Source organism: Scomber scombrus, chromosome 14 (genome assembly GCF_963691925.1).
Source record: "Scomber scombrus chromosome 14, fScoSco1.1, whole genome shotgun sequence".
NCBI lineage: Eukaryota > Metazoa > Chordata > Actinopteri > Scombriformes > Scombridae > Scomber > Scomber scombrus.
In genome coordinates, this window is record NC_084983.1 from 7747211 (window position 1) to 7770676 (window position 23466).

General features: G+C 39.5%; 1 protein-coding gene across 1 annotated transcript; it reads right to left on the reverse strand.

Moving 5' to 3' along the window:
- Window positions 1-8307: 8307 nt before the first annotated feature.
- Window positions 8308-17921, reverse strand: cnih2 (cornichon family AMPA receptor auxiliary protein 2). Its single transcript, XM_062432904.1, has 6 exons — window positions 17841-17921; window positions 15551-15619; window positions 10481-10528; window positions 8678-8790; window positions 8445-8588; window positions 8308-8335 (listed from the first exon to the last, which is right to left on the reverse strand). The coding sequence occupies exons 1-6, from the start codon at window positions 17919-17921 to the stop codon at window positions 8308-8310; spliced, it is 483 nt and encodes a 160-aa protein (XP_062288888.1).
- Window positions 17922-23466: the final 5545 nt, after the last annotated feature.

The following is a 23466-nucleotide window of genomic DNA, read 5'->3' on the forward strand; positions in this document are numbered from 1 at the left end:
TAGTCTCCCAGTTCCTGCCGCTGAAAAACATCCCCACAGCATGATGCTGCCACCACCATGCTTCACCGTAGGGATGGTATTAGCCAGGTCATGAGAGGTGCCTGGTTTTCTCCAGACATGACGCTTGGCATTCAGGCCAAAGAGTTCAATCTTTTTCATCAGACCAGAGAATCTTGTTTCTCATGGTCTGAGAGTCCTTCAGGTGCCTTCTGGCAAACTCTAAGCGGGCTGTCATATGCCTTTTACTGAGTAGAGGTTTCCGTCTGGCCACTCTACCATAAAGGCCTGATTAGTGGAGTGCTGCAAAGATGGTTGTTCTTCTTGAAGGTTCTCCCATCTCCACAGAGGAGCGCTGGATCTCTGTTAGAGTGACCATCGGGTTCTTGGTCACCTCCCTGACCAAGGCCCTCAGATTTCCTTCCTGTCCTGATAATAGTATGTTTGCAACTGATGCAAATGCTGGTCTCTTTGTTCCTCTGTGAGCTGCCTTACATTCCCTTGAAAACTGGCTGTCTAAAATGGAAACCGTCAGACCTTTGTTGACACATACTGCTAATTTCTATTCAAACTTTACATGACTCACTTATGTAGCTGCTTTTGTAATTGATAAGAACATTAGTTGCTGGCCTTAATTGCTGCTGCAACAGTCACAAACTGTGAAGTTTTGCACTGTGGTGAAGAAAAATCTGGATGATATAACGTGTTCCAGACAGATGAAAGTGGTGAGGAACAGTGTTCTCATGTTGACCCTGACTGAACAAACACTGACTGAAACACTAACAGCAATTTCCTAAAAAATGTGACAAAGTGCAGTCTCAAAAAAATAACCACCGAGATGACTAAACACTGAGTATTATGCACTTCATCAAGTTGTATTCACTTCAAGGCTTTTGTATAATAACTTACTGAATCCGCCCCCCTGACCAAGGCCCTTCTCCCCTGATGGCTCAGTTTGGCTGGGTGGGTTTACTACTGGTGGACTCCGATCAAGTTGTAGAAACAGGATGCACCTGAGCTCAATTTTGAGTGTCATAGCAAAGGGTATTAATACTTATGTACATGCGATATTTCAGTTTTTTTTATTTTTAATACATTTGTAAACATTTCTAAAAAACCTTTTTCGCTTTGTCGTTATGGGGTATTGTGTGAAGATTGATGAGAAAAAAAAGGAATTTAATCCATTTTGGAATAAAGCTGTAACATAACAAAATGTGGGGGAAGTGAAGGGGCATAAATACTTTCCGGATGCAATGTATGTACAGATGTTCTTTTGTATGAACATTTGAGACAGCTGAAGAACCAGCTATAAGACGACACAAGCCTGTGAAGATGGCAGCTAATATCTGCCTCCCTTCTTTATAACCTTTTCCAAACTGTTATCATCATCCTGTTTAAATGGATTTTCTTGCCAGTGTACAGGCCGTAATAGCAGACGTTTGCCAAGCCTCTGGGCTTTTTGTACGTCTGTCAGGCTTCGGCTTTGAATACACTCTGCTCCAAATTACTCTGAAGGAACAAAAAGTACACGGGAGTCCACTTGTGCAAGTAAACGCAGGCAGAGGCTATTGACAAATGGCCTCAATCAGCATGAAAGCAGCAGATCCTTCTTGAAGCTTTGCATCAGAGCAGACTGACTGATTCACTGATCACTTGAGGAACGTTTTTTTGAATAACTGCTGAGTCCGAAGTTAATCTTCCCCGGTGGTCTGTTATTATGGCCAGTGACTTGGTTCATATTTAGAGCCCTATTTTATTAAAAGGCATTGCAATTTTGTCTAAAAATGATCACATTTTCCATTTTCCAGTATGAATCCCCCTGCATAAATACCGCAGATGATATTTCTCTCACATAGAGATGACAGAGCACTTTGCTGATGCACTCCTTGGTTTTCACCTTCTAAGCCCATTTACATTACAGTTGGCCTCTGGCTTCGCCCACACAGCATTCAAGCTATTTTGTGTTGTTTTTCCATACACAAAGTGCTAATTAGATACATGCTTGGATTTGCAGTGATGGGTTTCTGCATGGTGACTGGATTTATGTCGAATTAATATATAAGCTTATTAAGTTATATAAGAATACTGTAGATATGTGTGTACAAGTGTATGTGTAGAAATTATGATAATAATGACAGATGACTGCAATATTTCCAAACATACAGTCCTGAACTCTGAGAATTTTTGCCAAAAACACCAATATCTCAATATTTCTGACAGCACAGACTCACACTGCTCTTTATTGTCTATAAAGTGCTGAAATCAGAATCTGTCGAACGTGTCTGTTTGACAGTAGGATTGTGATGCTATAGAAATCAGAGAAAAGTTGTTTTTGCTATGCATATTCATAGAGAGAGTTAGGAGATTGTTCAGTGGCCTCACCAGCATTATGATGTGTGTATTACTGCAGCCTCTCATCAGGAGTAAAATTAGACACCATCATGATCATTACTCTGAGCAAAAGGAGCAGAAACCCCAGATATAAAAGCCTCTGGGGCCTCATTCATAAAGAATATACTTTGATTTGATCTTAAAAAATTAATTTTAAAATCCATTGTAGGCAGACCTGTCTGACTAAAAGGACCATTACAGCTGAATAATATTCCTTCTATAAATGAAGCTTAAAAGTGCCTCAGGAATTTGACTGTGTATCAGCCACACAGCAGTAGTCAAAAACAGCAACAACACTGATGACAATATTGATTTATTTTTGAGCAAAAACACATTATCATGGTCAACATTTTTTTCTTTTATTCTCAGCCATGTGGGAACATGCTGCATGACTGACATATGAAATGTCATTATTTTTATAAATAAGGCCATGATTTGATAATGAACTCGGTATTTAACTACAGATGAAAGCGATGGATATTTTTATAAATGAGACAACAGCTGACAGTCAGGGTGAGTCATGCTCAAGTCTCTGTCTGGACAGACGATCTGCAGTCCAAACAAAAGCATAAGTGTGAACAAGTTTGACACATTCTTGGACATAAATTGCTACGATTAAGAAAAAAATTCATTTTTTTCTCCTCCTTTTTCATTCTTTGGATGAAAACAGGCACAACACTATATCTCAATTCTCAATTTAGGAATGGCAGAACAGTCTGTCAATGAAACAAAATTGATTGAATGACTAGAGTTAATTTGTAAATAACAAGGTTCATTTTAATTCTTTTCTTTCTCAATCTTAAAATGAAAATTGTCACAGACATGGAGAGTCTATTCATAGAGTAATCAAATACAATTCACTCTGTTCAGCAGGCTATGAAGATGCAGAACAAACAGGTCAAGCAATTATAGTTTGTTTTCCCTTTTCCTCCTTTTTCCTTAAAAAAATTTAATTTTAATCAATTTTGACTTCTTGCTGTGCTTTTTCTTCTAAGTCACTCAAGTCTCTTTTCTGCCAGTGAAATTAAACTTGAAACTTTGATTATATGTTAATGTATCAACTGCATTGCTTTAATATATATCATTATGGTTTCCCTATGCATGTCTGCACAGCCAGAATAATTATTCAACATCATGGAGTGCCTTGCATAATAATGAATTAGCAAAATGTGTGTCCTTTGTGTGTGTGTGTGTGTGTGTGTGTGTGTGTGTGTGTGTGTGTGTGTGTGTGTGTGTGTGTGTGTGTGTGTGTGTGTGTGTGTGTGTGTGTGTGTGTGTGTGTGTGTATGTGTGTGTGTGTGTGTGTGTGTGTTTGTGTGTGTAGGTGTGCGTGCTTGTGTGCGTGTGCATGCACCTATACTGGTGTGCTCACTGGCCAATTGTGTATGCCAATCTTGACGTTTCAAGCCCATCAGTTGTAGCCAGTTTCCATGGCAACATCTCTCTGAGAGCACAGACGTAGGAGAAAGGGGAAAGGAGTTGAGACAATTATCGTGGTGGAGGGTGCTGAAAAGGGAAGAGCCCAGGATGATGAGTGTGAAGCAGTGTGAACCGTGGGATGAGACACTGTGAGAAACAGATGCATGTGTTGCGACTGAGCGAGCATTTGGGTGTGTGTCCATATCCTGAGATAAGCAGATGTCATGTGTAGAGGCATCAGGGTTGCGATTGTCATGACTACATACATGAAACTGACAGTACTGTATGTGCTGGCCTTAATAAAAAATTTATTATGCAGAAAAAGCAGCGCTGCCAGGCATGTAAACTGTAGATTCAACTCGAATTGGATTTTTCTGTGTTTTGAGTGAGAGCCTCAGAGTGAGTCAACAGGAATCTCTAATACAATTGTGTTTCCATGGTGACAGCAGGGAATAATATGTCCTTTTCAAACAGAGGGAACACGCCAGCTTGAAGCATCGTTGTTGCTCTGATTTCTGTCTGAATCATTATTTATCCAAGGGATAACCTGGCAAACCTTACAGACCCTACAAATGAGTCCCGGAGCCAGCTTTGAGACACACTCAGCATTTTCGGCTCTTTTTTTTTTTCCTGTCAAAATAAGCGAGTAAAAATGTTCCTGCCATAAAATAGTCACTGAATTTCAAATGTTAATATACCTGCAGTGATATTTCCATCAGTGATCTCTCGCTGTGGAGATGAACTCTTCCAACTTACTTTTGTTATGCAATCTAATAGGCATCCAGCGCACTATAATTTGATATATTAGTATTCTGGAGGCACGGACGTTAATGAAAAGCCATCATCCTTGCCGTGCCGCCTCTCCAGGAGAAGCTCTTTTAACATCAGCGAGGCATTTACATAGAATTCAGTTATTTTCATGCCTTTTAAGAGCTTCTGTGGATTTCTCTGAAACCACTCGAAATGCAGCTGTTTTTCAACAGCTTTCGATGTGGTAGTTTGTCTCCTATTCGTCTAATGCACCACTCAGTATCCTCGCTTATAAAGTCTTCTCATCATCCTCAAAGTTATATTTTCCTCCTGTAGTGCATCACTGTTGCTGGCTGAGTATCCAAGTCTGCAAAACTGTGCACAGATGGACAAAATACTGACCCTCAAAAGACAATAATAAACTTGGATCATTTTGGCATTACTGTTTTATTAGAATACATGTGAACTGCTGTTTATGAACTGTACATCATAGTATAACCTAATAAATATAAAGTAATCCACCAAATTTACCATAGCGTACATTGATGATAAATGTATAAAAGACAGATACAAATAGATATACTTTAATACAATTTTCTAAAATGCTTCGTTCAGAGCAACTACATAATGACATTCAAATGAGCTGTATTTCTCCTCTTTTCCTCGTGCTCCTGTGCTTTAGCAGTGATTGTCCAGACTTAACACACTCATATTGTTGGTAGAGTTTTGAGGTCTCAGTTTCCTGCGATTACTTCCGTGGGGTACTACTTTCATTTGGCACAACATGTACTGTCTTCTTTATGTCTTGCCATCAGAGCCCACTTAAAGAACACTGACAGACTATTAAAGTTGCTTTAGTTGAGATAATGTTGCAAAACGTTTGAAATTTCAAATCACACAAGCAGTTGGTGTTGCTGCCACTGACATAAAACAGATTGTGATTGGCACGAGAGGTGTTTATGTGTGTATGTGGGTGTGTGGGTTCATGAGTGCATACCGAAGCTCTGTCACACAGCTTTTAGTATTTGATTGTATTTAAGCAGCCATCAAGAGCCTTCTGTCACATGTGGATGTGGTTCAATACTTTGATACAGAACCACTATTGTTGTGGCTGCGTTTTAATGACAAAATGTTCCTTTGGAATTGAAAATGTTCTGAAATGATGCTATTATGTGACATTTTAATTCAATAAGAAGAAAGCTTCCTGAAATGTGTAGCATGTCAATACAGACGAGAGAAGAATAATTCCATCTTCAGTTTTGGATTACCAAAGAACAGCTGTTTCAAATGATAAATCTGTAGATAATCAGTATTTTTCTTTTTGTCAACGAATCCCATGAAAAAACAAAAAAAAACAATGAAGGTATCTTACTAACAAATGTTGTGTAGTGAAGGCCTGATAGAGCTCCACTGTTGTTCAAAACCTATTAAAACATGTCAGTGAGCCACACTGTTGCACATGATGACATGTTCCCTCATTACAATGAACATGGGCACTGCAGTTTATTTTTAGTCAATCCCACATACCGCATGCTGCTGCTGTAAATACTCACTAATGTAATTTGTATTAATCCACTGCTGAAAGTAGTCCCCGAGACTACTTTACTCTAGTATACTCTAGTTTGAAAAGCGTTGATTAAAACTACATTGTCAAGCTGTTTTATGAACCAACTGACCCCTTTTTAAATGAAACAATGTATTTGTGACCTATTTTCAAATATGTATGCTTTCAGTAATAGTGACTATGCTTGTGGCTGAGTGCTACAGACAGGAAGTTGGACCCGTTGACAATAAGAAAATTATAGAATGTGACCTGCCTTATTTTTTTTTTTATCCCGGTATTGGTTTTCAATTAGAATCAGTTTTATAGTATGTACTTCTACTTTTCTAAGTTTCATATTATGCTATAATAATTCTAACATTCACATATTATAACATACAAAAAAACCATTGCAGAATGATGTGTGGGCCAAAGTGTGAGAGATTGTGAATGTAACTTCATGTAGACTTATAATGAGGTGTGAATTTTCATTGTAAATTATTTAACATGATTATAAATCGCTTCAGTAGGCTGCAGTATTCAACTCTGTCTTAGTAATTATAACAGACATGTCATCACCACCATTTACAACAAGTGGAAACCAGTGTAAGACAAACACCACAGTTTGTTCTCAGGCCCCCAAGTTTCTGTTTTTCTACTGATGTTTAAATCACACATTTGAACCGTCACATATCTACAAATAGATCAAACTGATGAACACATAGCAAAGGCAGCACCAGATGAGCAAATACTGTGCAGATTACAAGTCTTGGTCATCGTAGCAACATTAATGTCCCGTGTCTGTACCATCTGATACTGTATGATTGAAGACGTATTGGTATGACTTCACTGTCTTTACACTTCTGAAATGACTGAAACATCATCATAGAATCGCTATTGTCTCATTTGCCACCTGTGTCCCACTCACTGTTATGACATACACCGAATAACACTGCATCGATATGTCTCATGAATCGTATTACATTGCTAGTTTGCTTGTTTTTAATTGCTTTTTGTACATAAGATTTCTATATTCTACCTCGGATCAGAGAAATGTTACTGTGCTAAAATGACTATAGTATAGATGCAGATGAGTAAGAGTAAATTTCACTGGAAATAGGAATATGGTGCTCCCTGCACACTAAAAAATACAGCAGAACAAAGGTTTTTTTTTCTTTTTTTCAGGAAAAAATCATTGTGCCAAAATCAAAACCGAAACTAAAGACACAGCCTGACAGTGTCTTAGCATGTAGGTGAAGACACTGCAGGCACTTTCTAACCTCATTATTCTGTTTTCACGTCTAATTGACTTTCTGATTTGGCACAATGTTTTTCAGATATTAACTTTTGTCGTTATATGTCTGAACACAAAGCTCTTTGGAGAGCATGAACCTAGCATGTAGCATATAATGCGTCCTTACAGCTATGGACATACTTATTTTGAATGCTCACACATGACAAGCACTGACCATTGAAGTCAAATGATTAATGTCTTGTTTTTCTTACAGTATAATTTGACTTTCAGCAGAGGCTGGCATCGAGGAAATGACACGTTGGTTTACGCTTCATCTCCATCCTTATTAAAAGTGTCTGTGCACACACCAATCTGTTATTTCCCTGCCATACAGTGTTTTTCAGTTCTCCTGGACCTGTTTCTTACATTTGTATGTACTGTAACACAATCAAAAAAGTGGTTTGATATTAAAAGTGTCCATTATCTTAAACGCAATGCCAAAACAATCCTACTTTAAATACATTTTCAAACTCAAAGAATACAGACGTACTGTTTAGTTTTCCAGTCCCTAAGTGTTGGGAGAATCACAGTGACTTGAGGGACAGGATCAATAAGAGCAGCATGGGATAACTCCAGCCCTTCAGAAATATTGTTAAATCTTGTAATGGGTCAAAGGCAACACAAACACCAGCTGCGTCCTCCGTTTCTGTTTCATTTGAATCCTTCAAAACATTGTCCAGCTGTCCGACAGCAGTATCTGGGATAAAGTGATATAATCGAGTGGAGGCAACACCTTTACATTCACATTATCACTCAGATTGGTCTTCTTGTTTTGTCCCAATGTTAAACTGTTGAAAACCAAAGCCAGTGATGGGAAGGATACATGGAGAGAGAAAGGAACTGATGTCTCCATTCAATCCTCTGGGTCTTTTTATATATTTCCTTTTTTTCTCTCTCTCTCCAGGTCCCCTGTCTGTTAGAAGCTCACCAAGGCGTAGACCATACTTCAGCAGGAAATAGACCGTGTCCGCAGATGAAAAAATAGAGACAGAACAGTGAGTGTGATGCCTTTTTTTTCATACCACACTGACGGTATTGTAAATTTAAACTCACCTGTAGAGATAATAGAAGAAAGACAGCAGATAAAAGCCCAGCTTACACCAGGACTCCTTCTGACAATAGTTGAGAATGTCGGCGTTCATCACACTGACAGGATCGTACATGACCTCTGACCCGTCGGCTGGCCGGTGGAAAAACCTGAAAAAGCAGAGACGTTTAGCTCACATACATCCACCAGACCAACATAGGCTTGTCAGACATCTGCCCTGGGACGCTGCGTACTGTACCTCCACAGATGGTAGAAGAGCAGCGGGATATTTAGGCCAAGTGTGACCCACTCTCCAGCACACATGAACATCAGACAGAAGAGCCCATGGATAGAGTACTCTGGTACCACCAACTAACCAGAACAGACAGAGGGAGTCAGGTTATATTGTACGTCTGCATATTATTGGACACAACAACTGAAACTATTAAGTAATCACAATGCTACAAGTCTTCGGAAAACACTGAAACACTCATGAGTTGCATGTTGTGACAAACACTGACAAACACCTTTCTGTACTAATCGTACAGCAAGGCAAATACTTCCACACAGAAGGTGTTAATGTTACTCATGGCTCACTGCTGGTACAGTGCAAATATAGTTTAATATCAACTGATGAGATTGGTTGTAGAAGTTGATGTAGTAATGAAATAGCTTGTTAAGGTTGTTGATTGATGAAAGCTTGCCTTCAGACCTCTGAATAACTCCACACATCTCAGATTTTTTGGGATTCAGTAACCCTTTACTTTAAGTCTCCTTGTGCAGCATTCATTAGCAGTTCATAAACAGTTAATAACACACTATAATGTAGTTGATTGTAGTTATAAGTACTGTAATTATAGCAAAAACTCCTTTTGAAACTAGCATGACCATAAATGCACAGTAAAATACAATAGAGACTCTCACACTGCGCTGGAATGAAACAAGTGCATATAAATGAGGTAAAGAACATAAATAAACATATTTTGTTAATTACAGGAGGGGGGGGGGGTTGGCAATGGTAGAGGAAACGCTGAGCGTATGGTTGTGATATCACACACAGGCATCCATATGGCTCCTTTAAAGGTAAGGTTTATCAGTACATGATGTGTACATTTCTCTGTGGACTGAGCATTTTGATACTTTCACAGTATTTATACAGCACCTAGACCTGCTTTAAAATCGAAAAAAAGAAATGGAAATCTCCTTTTCTACAGTACAGTATGTCTTCTGTAGAGAAATAACAACTCTTAAACTGCCATATTTCTTTGTTTGACATGACAACCTTTAACTGCCCTAAGCAACCGTTACCACGGCTTCTGTGTGGGCTAACAGGTATGTCACCACTGATTGGTCAGGGCAAAATAACCCTTTGGTTTTGTGCTGGCATGAACACGATCTCTGAATGATTGGTGGAGTGAAAATAAAAGTATAATACAGTCTGATTATGAGGCTAGATTGTTCACCTTTCTATTTAAAAGAAGTGATTTGAAAACTGTATCATGCTCCACGTTTGTGAGCATACTCACGTCTCTATAATATTTGCACTACGGCAAAGATATTGAACAAATGTGTATCATCGGATTTCTTCTTCAGTGTTATGGTGATGGAGAGGGTATGTATTAGTGGTACTTCAGTTACTTACAGTGCACCACTGTAGAAAATAACTAATCAATAAATCAAATGACAAATCAATAGCAAACATCAGCAAATCAGTGGCTATATACAGGTAAACCTAGAGTGACTTTTTTTGTACGTGGTCAAGAAGTCCTCCACAGAATGTCGGACTTCAGGAACACTGAGGGTTTTTTTTTTTGCTGAAAGCCTTGAAATGTGAAAAAGAAATATGATAGCACGCATAAAACCTACTTGACAGGGTCAGTGTACTCCATCGCTGTGTGTCTGCTGAGCAGTGATGGAGGCTTGTGGGGATTGGCTACATGTGAAATGAATCAGTGTGCGTCATGGTCCTCACAATGGTTAGAGAGACAAATGGTCATGGTTGTCTGAAGCCCCTCTGCTTTAGTCATCCACCAGCAGCAGGTGAAAAAAAATTATTACTCACTCTGCGAAGCAGGTTGCAGATTCTTTCGATATTGAGAATCCTTTCCCTCTGTGAAGTGAACACAAAAAAAGTCTGATTGTCATTTCTTTGTATTTCTTAATCCTATTTACTTTCTATGCCTATAAATAAAAAATAAATCTGAAAGCAAAAGAAAGATTTTGTTGACACACATTAATGGAGTCCGAAAAAAAGCATACTTTCAGATAGAAAAATTCCTCCTTAAATACATATTATAGATAACATTTTTACAACATATTTGATTCTTCCTATGTTACATGCCATACACCTCAACTGGTATACAGTATTAACCCAGAAAAACAGACTTACCTAGTAACAGTAATGAATGAATGATTGACTGACAGGTTTTAGATTCAGATTTCCTAACCTTTTTTTATTTTATCACACATTGTGTTGTTAAAAATACCAGCAGGACACATTTAATCATAACCTGATTGAGACAGCACATTAGTATAAAGCAGCAGCCACATTTAAAGTAGAAAATACCTCATGTTAGGTATGTCTTGTATAACAGTTTGAGTCTCTTGTGAGCCATGAGAGAAGGCTCAGTTATCTGTTCTGGAAATAAAAGCCATCCATTCTGCATCCACTATTCAACCACCAGTGGCCTCCTATGCTGCTGCTTTATTTGGATGTCCACTGATTAACTAGCAAGGCGAATGCTATGGATTTGCTGCAGTTCATTCATCGAGATCAATTGTTTTCAGTCACCTCACTTGGAGAAAGAGGGCAAATACACAAATAGTTGCTACTGGACTCTGTAGGTAATACTGTCCTCCAATCACACGCATGAAATCACTCACAAAAATGTGCATGTAGTAGCTGGCCAATTGGGACATGCCTACCAATTACGTGTCTCACACAGTTTATAAGGCAGCGCTTCCCTAAAGCTCTCATCCTTCTTCCTTCAGGAACGATGAATCTGCTCTCTGATCTTACTTCCTCATGGATGTAGTCACTGCTCCAGCAAGCTCGTTCCTGCCTGGCTTCATTGCCGTTGCAGACAGAAATCTGTTCTGCCTTGCCTTGGTCGGGACCACGCAGAGAGTGGTATGATACAGCCACCACCCTACATTTACTGCTGAGAACTTCTACTGTTTCAACACCGGCAATGGTGGGATCATTTACAGCTGTGTCATGTCACGCTCTGCTGCGACAATGATAACCAGGAGCTTGAGGTTGATCTCCACATCGATGATTAATCCCCTGCACCATCCAGTGCGCTACTGCCACTGCTGCCGGATGCCTTAACTGGGACTGTCCTAGCAGTTCTCGTCTGTGTCTGCAACACTGCTGAACTGGAGAGTCTTTGTCTACTTAGATGACCTCAATGGGCCAGAGAATGGGCCATTTTCCAAACAGTCTAAACTAGTTAGGTTTTGCAATCAACTGGAAAAAGAGAGCTCCCCATCCACACCAACAGGCGGAGTACCTGGGAAGTGTGTTCAACGTCTAGTATGTCAGTCCATCTCTTAATAGTAATTTCCCAGCTTGGGATCAATAAAGTATATCTATCTATCTATCTATCTATCTATCTATCTAACCTCTCCAGACTTGGCTCCTGAGAGGGACAGGTTGATTAAGGCTGGACCGTCCCCACAGGAGGTGCAGACCATCCGGGTGGTGAGAGCAGGATCCATCATGATTGCTACAAACCAAATCACCTTGTGAAACATTTCTTATAGAAGGTTATGTTACCACGGTGATGTGTGTCTCTGCCTAACAGTGCAAACTACCATTGATGCCCAAGGCCCTAGTGAGTGATACCTATGAGCCTCTGCTGCACTTCCCTCTGCAGGCGTTGTCAGTCAAGACATCTTTGCTACTTGTGCTGACTTCAGCTAGAGAGTGAGTGAGCTGTTTGCCCTGTCAGTTCACTCCAGCTGCCTGCTGCTTTGTGTTGACCACAGTGGTACTACTCTCAGACCAAACCCCTGTTCCCAAAAATATAAGGAGTTAATTTAGGTTAAAAAACTATTCTGTCAGAGGAATTTTGTCCCCCACCCATAGGGTTGAACGCATTGCCCATATTTGGTGCACTGAACAGCTGTTCATTTGCCATGGAGAAGAAGTGGCTTGTAAAACCCCATCCAAGAAGGGCCTAGCTAGCTTTTTGAGTGCATCTCCTAAGCCTACAGGGAGGCAGATAAGGACCTTCTCACTGTGGTGTAGCAGGGCCAACAGGTTTATTCAGTCTTGTGAGTGTTGAGGACATAAGCCCGACATCGTCCATTTTCATGTTGATGTTACTGGGCTGGGTTGGGCTAACTACTGCTCCGCTGCGACTAACCGATAGCTGGCTGGGCTCAGTGAGGCCTACTGTACCCCTAGAGTCCAGCAGAGAGTGGAGCCTGTGTGAGATAGAACAAAAGTTACCATATTGTAACCCTAGTTCTATAGGCACAGCCGGAGCCCTCTACCCATGGACCCTGCTGCTCCCACACTGTCTGTTGAAGTGGTTTCAAGATGAGAACGTCAGCGAAACACTGCCTTATACTGTGTGAGACACATAATCAGTAAGCACGCCCTGATTGGGTGACTACGTGCATTTAAATTTCAGTGGGAGATAATGAATGTGTGTGATGGGAGGAGAGTATTACCCATAAAGTCCAGTGGACTTACTTATTTTACTACTTATTTTATTATATACTGAGCAATCTGTCAGGACAAGATAGCCCAGTGTTGAGGCCCCTGTAATCTCTGTTCCCTTTAGCTGAAGCCACAGGCTGCACCTTTGAGCATTTGTGAATCTGAGAACAGATTCTAACTCCCCTGGTGACCTGAAAATGGACTTTGCCCTGAATATACAGCATCCAGCCTCCAAAACAAGACACTGGCTCTCAAACCTCACTGTTTATTTGCAGTTGTTAGTTTGGTCTATGTCGTTGTCTCCTTTTTGCTTGCTTTGCACACCACATTCTGCTTTAAAATGTAAACAGCTCTGGACCTGCCTGCTGAGCTACATTATATGGTTTGTAAAAGCACTTTTCCCTGCTGTAATTCTGCTTGGATTTAATCATCTTCAGCCACCCAGAGGTGCCTTAATATGAGTCAGGTCATTCAATTCACTCTGAATTTTTAATGCCTCTAACAAGGGAAATGTGACTGAAGACATTAAGGCAGCAGAGACATTTCACAATATATAACACAGATAGAGAATAGAAACAAATGCAGGGAACAGTTGTCAAGCATGTAGCTTAATAAAAAATGGAAACAAGAGATCTAATCAATCATTTTCAAATGAAGTAGCAGGAAAGAATAAAGCAGTTGGCTTTACTGGCAAACAGCCTTATCATTTTTAAAGCCACTGACATTAAAGAAGGCTTGAAGTGAAAGGAATGTCAAAAGTATGATTTTTATCATTTGTTATTTCACAGGGAGAGTGATACTACAGCTGCCACTTGAGATATTTCTCTATGGGGTGATTCATCTTTTAAGGAGCTTTGAAGAAGAAATGCTTTTACATTTCAGTCACCTCCAATCAATCACAGTGTTTCATGCAGTGTCGCGTGTCTCCCTTAGGGACTTACCTGTGATTAATCTCTGTATGCACAAACTTGATTTGGAAACACATGTTTAGTCTCTTCCATTTTGTCCTTCTGTAATTACTCTCTCATTGACAAATATTTACTGCCTTTGTCTTTTTTTTTGTAGATGATGGCAGTTGAGTGCACACACATTGCTCTCTGCTAACAGTAGAAATAATTGTTGTTTATTTTCTGAGGCTGTTGCCATGTTAGATCTTTTTTGTGTTTGTGCAGTTTATTGATTTTGTGTGAAGCTGGCAGCTTCACATCCGGGCAGAACATGCTATCTCTGAGCACATCTGACATGCTTGACATCATTTCAGAGTAAGGTTGATGAACATATTGTTGGCTGTCATTTATAGTAGAAAAACACCTGCACAATGTAACGCAGTCCAATCCAATAGCCTTGATACAAATACTGCTGCCGTGAAGCTTGTCATGTTCAATATCTGTTATACTGTCAGATAAATGTTAAACCAACTCTCCATCCTTGTTGGACAGGAAAGAAATAACACTTGAACACTGAACATTCACAGTAGTATTTATCCCAGAACTACTGTATTCAAATTAATTATATTTTACAGGTGTTGCTTTTATTGTGTGAAGCTGGCGCACCTCCACACACTCCCACACTCTATTTTCACAGTTTCCTCTCCCACTCCTCATCTCTCCCACTTTACAGTTAAGATGCAGATCCACATAATCTCTGGAACATTAGCTTACTTGTGACAGCTGCTGTTAATATGCCAATTGAGGAACGGCACACTCATCGACTCATGTTATTATATTTCTTTAAAAGACTAAGAGAAAATATACGTATATACACACCAGTGCAGGAGTGAAAGGAAAAAAATGTGCACTTAATTACTCAATTACTATTTCCTCTTTTAGTGTTGACTTAAATGAACAAGTTTATCCTTCTCGAGGCAAAATCTTGCATGTGAAGTTTTTTCTGAGGCGACAGTTCAGTGTCTTATTGTATAAACAGCAGCTTCATTTGCATCAATCTGTTTAATTTTATGAGCCAATGACGTCTTTGTAGAAGGTTGATTGCTTCATTCTGCATGCAAATGAGTGTTCAAGGCAAACACTGCACCGGGCGCTACTGTTGCAATCACCTGCAAGCCTGGATTAGTAGGAATTTCTTTCAAAGAAATATAAATATTTGATGTTTATAAATGAATGGATTGACTAAATGTAGCTAATAGAAATATTTAAAAGGTTACACTTCAAAAATATTTCCATAAAATGATGTTTGCCTTATGAATGATTACATGCATCATTTATTGTGATTCATTTTCATTTTAAGACTGTTCATGAGAATTTTATAAACACTATATTGGCAATGTGTAATATTGATTGATACACTTAGGGTCATATGCAGCTGTTATGAAGAGTAACCTTCAATTTTTTCGGTCTTTCTCTTTGTAGATGGTTAAATGGTGAAGCTGAAAAGAGGGGGTTTCTCTGTGTGCGCACGAGGTTTTGATCATTCTTGAAAGAAGTGAATCAGCAGGGATCTTACCGCTCTGGTGGGATTGCTCTGATCAATGGGGTTTTTGAAGTCTGTGCGAAGCTCATCAAATGCGATGATCTGAAAAATAACACACATGTAAGTTTGTTTTTAAGGTAGCTTGAGAGTAGCAATGAATGCACATATTGTATACGGCATGTAATGTATTTATTGTATGTATCTATATATATGTGTGTACATATTGTCACAAGTCTGAGCTTATAGTGCTTACTCATGCTGTCATTTATTTCATGGGGTGGCAACTTAAAACAGTTTACTGGACACCTGCTACATCCTGTCCAGCTGCAGCCTCATTGTTCACTTTGCCTGAACACACATGGTGATTACTGTGAATGGTGAATGTGAACATGTATAATTACTTGCAACATGGATTGTTCCCTTTATAACCTATGTGAGTTCTTGTTGTGTTTGTGCCATGTGACATAATGTGGTTTCTCGCTATTTGAGAAGCTAAAATGTATGCTAAAGAATTCTGATTTCATTTCATTATCATCAAATTTCATCTCTTCTGAAATTGTTAAGCCTGATAATAAAATTCAGAAACAAGAGAGACAGAGAAAATATAAAGAACTATCAAAGGTACACATTTTTTAGCAATTCGAATATTTTTCAGACAGCATAAATAATCAGTGCACATTCAAAGTCTAAAAAAATGTTTGTCATATGCACGTTTGATAAATTGGTTGAGCTTGAGAGGATATACTGGGGATACAAACAAAGACTGTTCTAATCCATTAATCTGTATAAAATCTTATAATTGAGCTTCTTTTGACTTTTTTAGGAAATCATGTGGAAAACAAATGTCATTGGTCTGTTAGGACACACTGATGGCACTGTGACTGAGTGTGAGTGATCATTTTCTCTCACCATCTTGCTAATTGATAGCTCTATAAGGTTACTAATCATTTGTGGTGTAAAGGCCACCTGCTGTGCTTATCATCAGTTCAGCTTTTAAATAGAAAAGCCTCATCGTGAATGCTCATTGGAAATCAATAAAAAGCAGACGTTATTTGCAGATAAGTGAGCATCAGCATCTGACTGATCACATGAAAACAGAGTACGTTTGAAATAGAAACAGTCCTGATGGTAATTTCCCCACACGAGTCTATACGGCTCGCCTCGTCTTCTTTCACACTTAGCTCTGTTGTAAACAGATGCAGTTTCCATGGCGACATGGTGAGCCCCTCAGCGGGCTCCATGGTTACTAAAGCAGTGAACAAACGATCTGATTGGTGGAGAGCTGCATAGAATCGGGGTGCTCTACCCGTGGGTAGGCAGGCTGGGGGAAGGGGTGAGCAAAATCATAGATTGATAAGCGTTTCCATCACATGTTGGAGTGCTGAGCCAGACACCCGCTTCTCCCCGTCTCTTTCACACACAGACACGCTGACTGACTCATATGCAGTCTCACCCACTTAGTCAATTGGTACGTTAGTCATTTCAAGTCTTATATTCATAATGATGTGCTGTGTATTCCACATTATTCCTGCCTCCATGTATCCAATGTTAAAGGTGAGAGATAAAAGCTTTAGTGTTTGTTGAGTTTCCACTTGTGTAAGCAGAAAACCGAGCGTACCGGTCTCCAGCGATATCTGTGCAAATTCCACCCAAAATGCTGCAGGCGGACAGATTCACAACAGTCTGCTGGTGAGATTTATGATCACTGTGTTTTCCCACCTCCCTGTACTCATTACATGTAGTTTGCTGAGGTCTGAACACCTCGGTTGTGGAATTGTTTATTGTCAGCATTCGTTCATGTGGACGGATGGAGACAGCTGCCTTTTTGTCGAGTGTGCGGTCAGACAAGCTTCAGTGAATTATACCAGCAATAAAGCACCAGGTCAATTAAAGTCACTGTGTGGACATAGATGAAAAAACACACACACACACACACACACACATACCTGACCACCCTGTGTGTTCAGGCGTATGCATCTCCTCAATCTTATTTGACTAATTATGTCTTCACAGCTAGCTGTTTTAATCAAAGTAATAAATAAAAAGTGTCATCTGGTGGCTTTAAAGAGGCTATTTGAAGTGTCAGACAGTCACATATATGTTCTTTAGTTAATATATACAGTGAGATCCAGATGACACATTTATATGTGTGAATGCCTCTAGAGGACCTGAGCCAGGTGTGTGTGCTGTGTTCCTGTCAGTGTTGTACAACTGTGTGTAGGTGGATGTGTTTGTCTGCCTGTGTGGGATGTTTGCAGGCTCTATGTGTGCCCATTTTAGTTTCAGTGTGTGCCACGGCTGCAGTGTGTACAGTGCCACTCACCTGCCATATGACGAAGAAGATGAGAGCGGCGCACAGCACCAATGTCAGCATGTAGCAGAAGGCCGCAAAGGTGAATGCCATGGCTGTTCCAGCCAGCCTGAAGTCGAGATGGGTCGAGAGAGAGAAAGGGAAATTCCCCTTTCTCTATCTCTCTCTGGCTATTGCTCCTTCTCCCTCTTTCGTGGAGATTTTTGTCTGTTCTCTCAGGGCCCCCCCACGCCCCCCCACGCCCCCCCTCCTCCTCTCCCGATGCCAGCTGAGTCTGTATCGTCCAGGCAGGTAAAGCACTCAGTTTTACTAACAATCAATTATCAGCTTGAGCTATGCTTCCACTCATGCTCGTTTTTGTCTCTTTTTGTGTGTCTGACAGCAAGACTACCTGATGAGCCCTCCTTCTTTCTGATTTAGGAAGCACTTATTCTGTAAGTCTGTTCACAGCCACAGTTGGCCTAATGCTCTTCTTTTCAGTCTCTGACAGGCAAAATGTCTGTCTCCTCTTCCTCCTCCCTGTACTTTAGAACGAGCCTACACATTTTTTTTTCTCCCTCACAGCAACGCAAACCGACAAAGTGTCTGACTGACACGCTGACAGCACAAGCACAGGATTCCTGTCGATACTAAGCACAGCTTTAAAACTGTCTTTTTAATAACAGTGAGGATTATTGTCAGAGATGGTTATGGCTTTTGATAGTTTAGGAGTTTGTCGTATGGCTTTCACTTCATCTGTTGCTCTAAATCAAGAACACCTTTCATGACGCATATTTCTAAATCATATTTAACCCATCTGTAAACAACCACAGTTGGCAGATTAGCTGTGAGTTATTGTTTACACAGGCAGTCTCTTGGTGTATTACTTTATTTTATTACTAGAGCCACATAAATCTGATCATTGGCACGGTATTGCTCTGAACATTAGACAGTTATGTTCTGACTATGCAAATTACTGGATGCCACTGTTAATTTAGCAATGAAATAAGACAAGTATAAATCAGCAAATATTGGAGTAAGGCTGCAAATTAAATCACTATTTAACATTACAACGCAATATCACGCATCCAAGTAGACTTACAGAGAGAGGAGATAGTACAATATTGATGACAGTTTCAGTTAGCATGGATCAACATATTTACTGATCTTAATATCGAGTAGAGAATACCTGTGTCTGGTTGGAGACGTGTCTGCCACTGAACAGTCCACTCTTTCCTCGTCTTTGTCAATTTGGGTCGGCACCATGTCAGAATTCTCTGCTCTGCATCTTTCTCTGAGACGCATCCCTCAGATTTCTCAAAATACAACAACAAAAACAACAAAAATAAACATTTAGATTTGTCTTAAGCTTGACGTGCAGGTTAAATGACTCAACTCTGGGGGGAAAAAAGGAGCGCTGAGGAAATCTGAACCAGAAACCTGCAGAACATCTACATGTTGACACGCATTTATTCTGATTTTGAAATCACTCTTGTTCCTCAGCAAAAATCTCCACATCCCTCAGGAGTCATAAGTTAATTAGTCCACCTTTCTATTGTCTCACTATTCCGTCATTTCCCTTTTATCTTTCTTTCTAAAGTCTCCTTTTCTTTCTGATGTCTTCCAGAGAGGTTGAAAACAGACCTTAATGTATTTCCTGAGTCTACTGTCTCTGTCTGTGTCTTCCTCTATTTCTTAGACTGCGAGAGAAATATTTCTATCACGCTTGATGTTATAACGGTCAGCCAATAGCGTCGCTCTGTCTCCCTCCCTCTCTTATTTGCTCTCTCCCTCTCTCCCTCTCTCACTCTCTCTCTATCTGTCAGTCTCCCCCTCTCTTGCATTTATACATTTCCATAATCCCTTGTTCCCCAGAGATTGATGGGGGGGCAGGGCAGGCTGCAAATGTGTTTCCTTTTGTCTCCATCTCTCTCTCTTTCTCTTTCTCTCTCTCTCTCTTTCTCTTTCTCTCTCACTTTCTCTCTCTCTCTTTCTCTCTCTCTCTCTCTCGCTCTTTCTCTCTCTCTCTCTCTCTCTCTCTCTCTCTCTCTCTCTCTCTCTCTCTCTCTCTCTCTCTCTCTCTCTCTCTCTCTCTCTCTCTCTCTCTCTCTCTCTCTCTATCTCTATCTCTCTTTCTATCATTCCCTTTCACTAAAGCCTTCAGTCTGCCCTCATCTCATGAAATTAAGTCTGTTTCTTAGAGGCTGTTGCTCTTAATCCCCTGTCATTTCTTTTAATTCCCTGCTCTATTCACTTTTCACTCAACATCTCATTTTGTTCTTTTTCCCCCTCTAACATCAGTATATCACTTTTTTAAATTTTTTTTAGAAATCACTGCTGCCATCTAATGAACAGAGCTGATCTTTTATTAAAAGCATCCAGTTGATTCTCTGTTTATCTCTTTTGATGCTTCCAACTGATTCCTTAAGTTTTTTGTTTCTTTTCAATAAATGTCAAAATCTTTCTGGATCGACTGCTTCACAAAAATACAAACAGTATTTATGAAAGCGATTTTTAGCTACTCTGCTGCTCTGTTAAATGGCACTGTACTGTAGGTCTGTACTGTGTCAGGACTGGGGGCGATGTGATGATGTAATGGATCCAGATGGGGAGAAGCATTGATCAGTGCATTGTGGGAGACTGGAAACAGACCACCTCTACATCTTGTCAGCCCCTGCATAGCTCAGCCTCCTCTGGAACAATAGAACAATTTGTTAGACAACTAGCTGTTGACAATGGAGCAAAATGTATCTGTAAGAGCTTCATTTTACTGTATATAATAATATGCATGCAATAATTCACAAATAATAAGTCTGAGCCATTATGTTCACCAGCATTAACTTCTGCGGTTTGGTGCTGCTGAGTAGGAAGCAGTCAGTTTAACAGAGTCAAATATACTATTATGAGAACTTATTATTATCAAAACAACAATGTTAACCAGAAAATCCAAACTATGAGCTGAAAGATTATACAACTCCTCAAAGCTGTAAAAGCAGAACAATGGTCATGTGATCAATTGTTGAAAAAAATAATTGATTATTGTTTTAATAAATAATTTGGTAAGGTTTTTATTGTTTTCCCCCCTTTTTTTCCTGACGTTGTCCTATGGGAATTTGACAGGGTATCAGCTGCTCCTGCATCGAATGATTAGTCAGATTAGTCATTTGACTAAGAACTAAGAAATGAGGTTATATCAACTTCCTTAGACTTTTGTCTAATTAGGCATCTGCTCAATCTAGCCTGTCATCTAACCATTTGTCTTGGCTGTTTTTAATAGACTCATCATGTCTGACTTGAGGTAATTATGACTTCAGACGTTTCCTATAAGATTAAGGAAAAATTCAGAGCAAAAACAAAATCTCTACAAACTGATTTAAATACATTAAAATAAGATTTTTATGCTGCATGTTTCCCCCTAAAATGACATGCATCAGTCTGAACTCAACAGAATTGCTTATCTCCAGTTACATATTTCCATAGGGACTGAATCACTGACATGAAATGGCATTTCAGTCTGATTATCAGGTTTGTACATAACGGTACATGTCTGAGGGCTTCTCATGTAAATATGGGGTGAAGAATGCCAAAATCTGGGTTATAGCTCAGAGAAGTAAATGAGTGGTTTTCAGTAATGTGGGTTAGTGTGTTAGCCATCTAATGGTTTAGCTTGCTACTCTATTTTAGTGTGTTGTCAGTGTTTGGGGGATTCCCTGCAGATGTTATTTTTTAATGTTAATTACTTGTATTATTCTTAAAGTGATTTGGGTTTTTAAACCAGAAAACCAACAACAGTTCACAAGAAACACATCATTAGGTTGGAGTAATCTACAGGGATACATGAAGCATGATGTGCCAATCAGTTACTTGGTTTACTGAGCGTAATCAATCTCTTCTGTGTTTCGGTGGTGGATCCTAAGGAGAGGGTCCTCACTCTTCATGTGTATTCTAGTTGTATTCCCCAGGTGCAGAGGGCTGTCAGATCTTGGCTGAGAGGTTTTGACGCCATCTTGAGCCAGTTGTTCAGAAATCATAAACACCACACGATGGTGTCTGAACCAAAACCACCAGGAGAAGCTCATTAAGGTTAATCTTCTGGTGCTCAACATGAACACATTAAAACTGTCACTTAATCTTCTGCCATGTTATATGTTATATATACTTACACAATTACTGTAAAACTATAGCATTTCATTTTACAGCTTACTGTATGAGAATTCAGCAAGTTATTGTCAAATTTGACCTTGGCTTTGACAATCTTTGACTGAGCCACTGTTACTGGGAGAGCAAAGGATCGTCCACAATCTGTGGTCTTATGATGACTGCTTTGATCACTGTGAGACATGCTTTGGATGAAAAAAGCTTTTCCACTGAATTATTTACGTGCCTGTAAAAAAATATGTAGCCCCACTTGTTTTGTTATTTGAATTTCAGCAGGTTGTATTCATGTATCATCATAATGATAAATGAACAAGCAAAAAAAAACAACAACAACAATAATCAAACCTCTTGTTGAAATCTGGGGAGATGATATATCACCACAGTCTGTGCAGGCTTGCCGTTGTCTTATTGCCTGCTTTAGGCTTCCCACTAGTGGTGATAATAAGTCACTACAGTTCCTGATGTATTTCAACACATTACACAGACATGACATGAAAATTCATGCATTAAAATCTGAAACACTTTAGGTAGGTACTGCAGATGTTGCAATGTGGGCTGATGTCAGTATATTACCAGTTTGCATGTTTATAGTTCAATCAATCAGTAGAAGTATACACTCTGTGTTCATATTTCAGTGGTAGTAATTACTGTGATTACTTTAAAAATGAACCATTACTATGACTTATTTTGTGTTTTTATTCTATTTAAAGCAGCTGGTAACTACAGGCGACAGAAAATGTAACTGATTAATGGAAATGCAATGATGTAGTGTGACATGACGCTAGTAAACACCACTGGCCACAGTTTCACAGCTTCACAGGCTTTCAGCCAATTATGCTGCTCCGATCTCTAAGTCATGATAAATTAGTCTAGAGTGCATCACTGAAAACATTCTAGTGAGACAAAAACATATCAAAAAGCTCATATGCACAGTCATATTTTACTGCAGAAAGTGCTGCAAGTAATATTAAAATATTTTTTTTTTACTAAACCTTTCATATCTTCAAGGACAATAATTACATCAGTCTCCTGGATGTGGACTAACGCAATGAAGACTGACACTGCAATTCATTTAGTTGTGGTTCAAATTTCAAAGCATTTTCATAATTAGTGTGATAGTGCAAATGAAGACTGGCAGATTTTAAATTGTCCACAAGATGGCAACATACTGAAGGCAGGGGCAGCAACAGATGGTCACATAATAGGTGTCTAACAGCAGTATCGATTTGCAAATGACTCATTTCTAAAGCAGAATTTGAGATTCCTCCTGCGGTTTTATTTGATGTTCATGTGGGCCTTCGAGGCATCCGTGATAACTCATGGAGAGAAAACATATTCAGTGTTAATTCAGTGGATAAATAGTGAGAAATCTACTGTTCAAGCCTTTCAATCTGCGCCTAGTTTTCAAGATCCACAGCAGTTGTGTGATGGTTGCAAGCTGAATTGATAACTCATTAACTGCAGTCATATTGCCTCAGTGGGAATTAAAGCACAGCCTGGT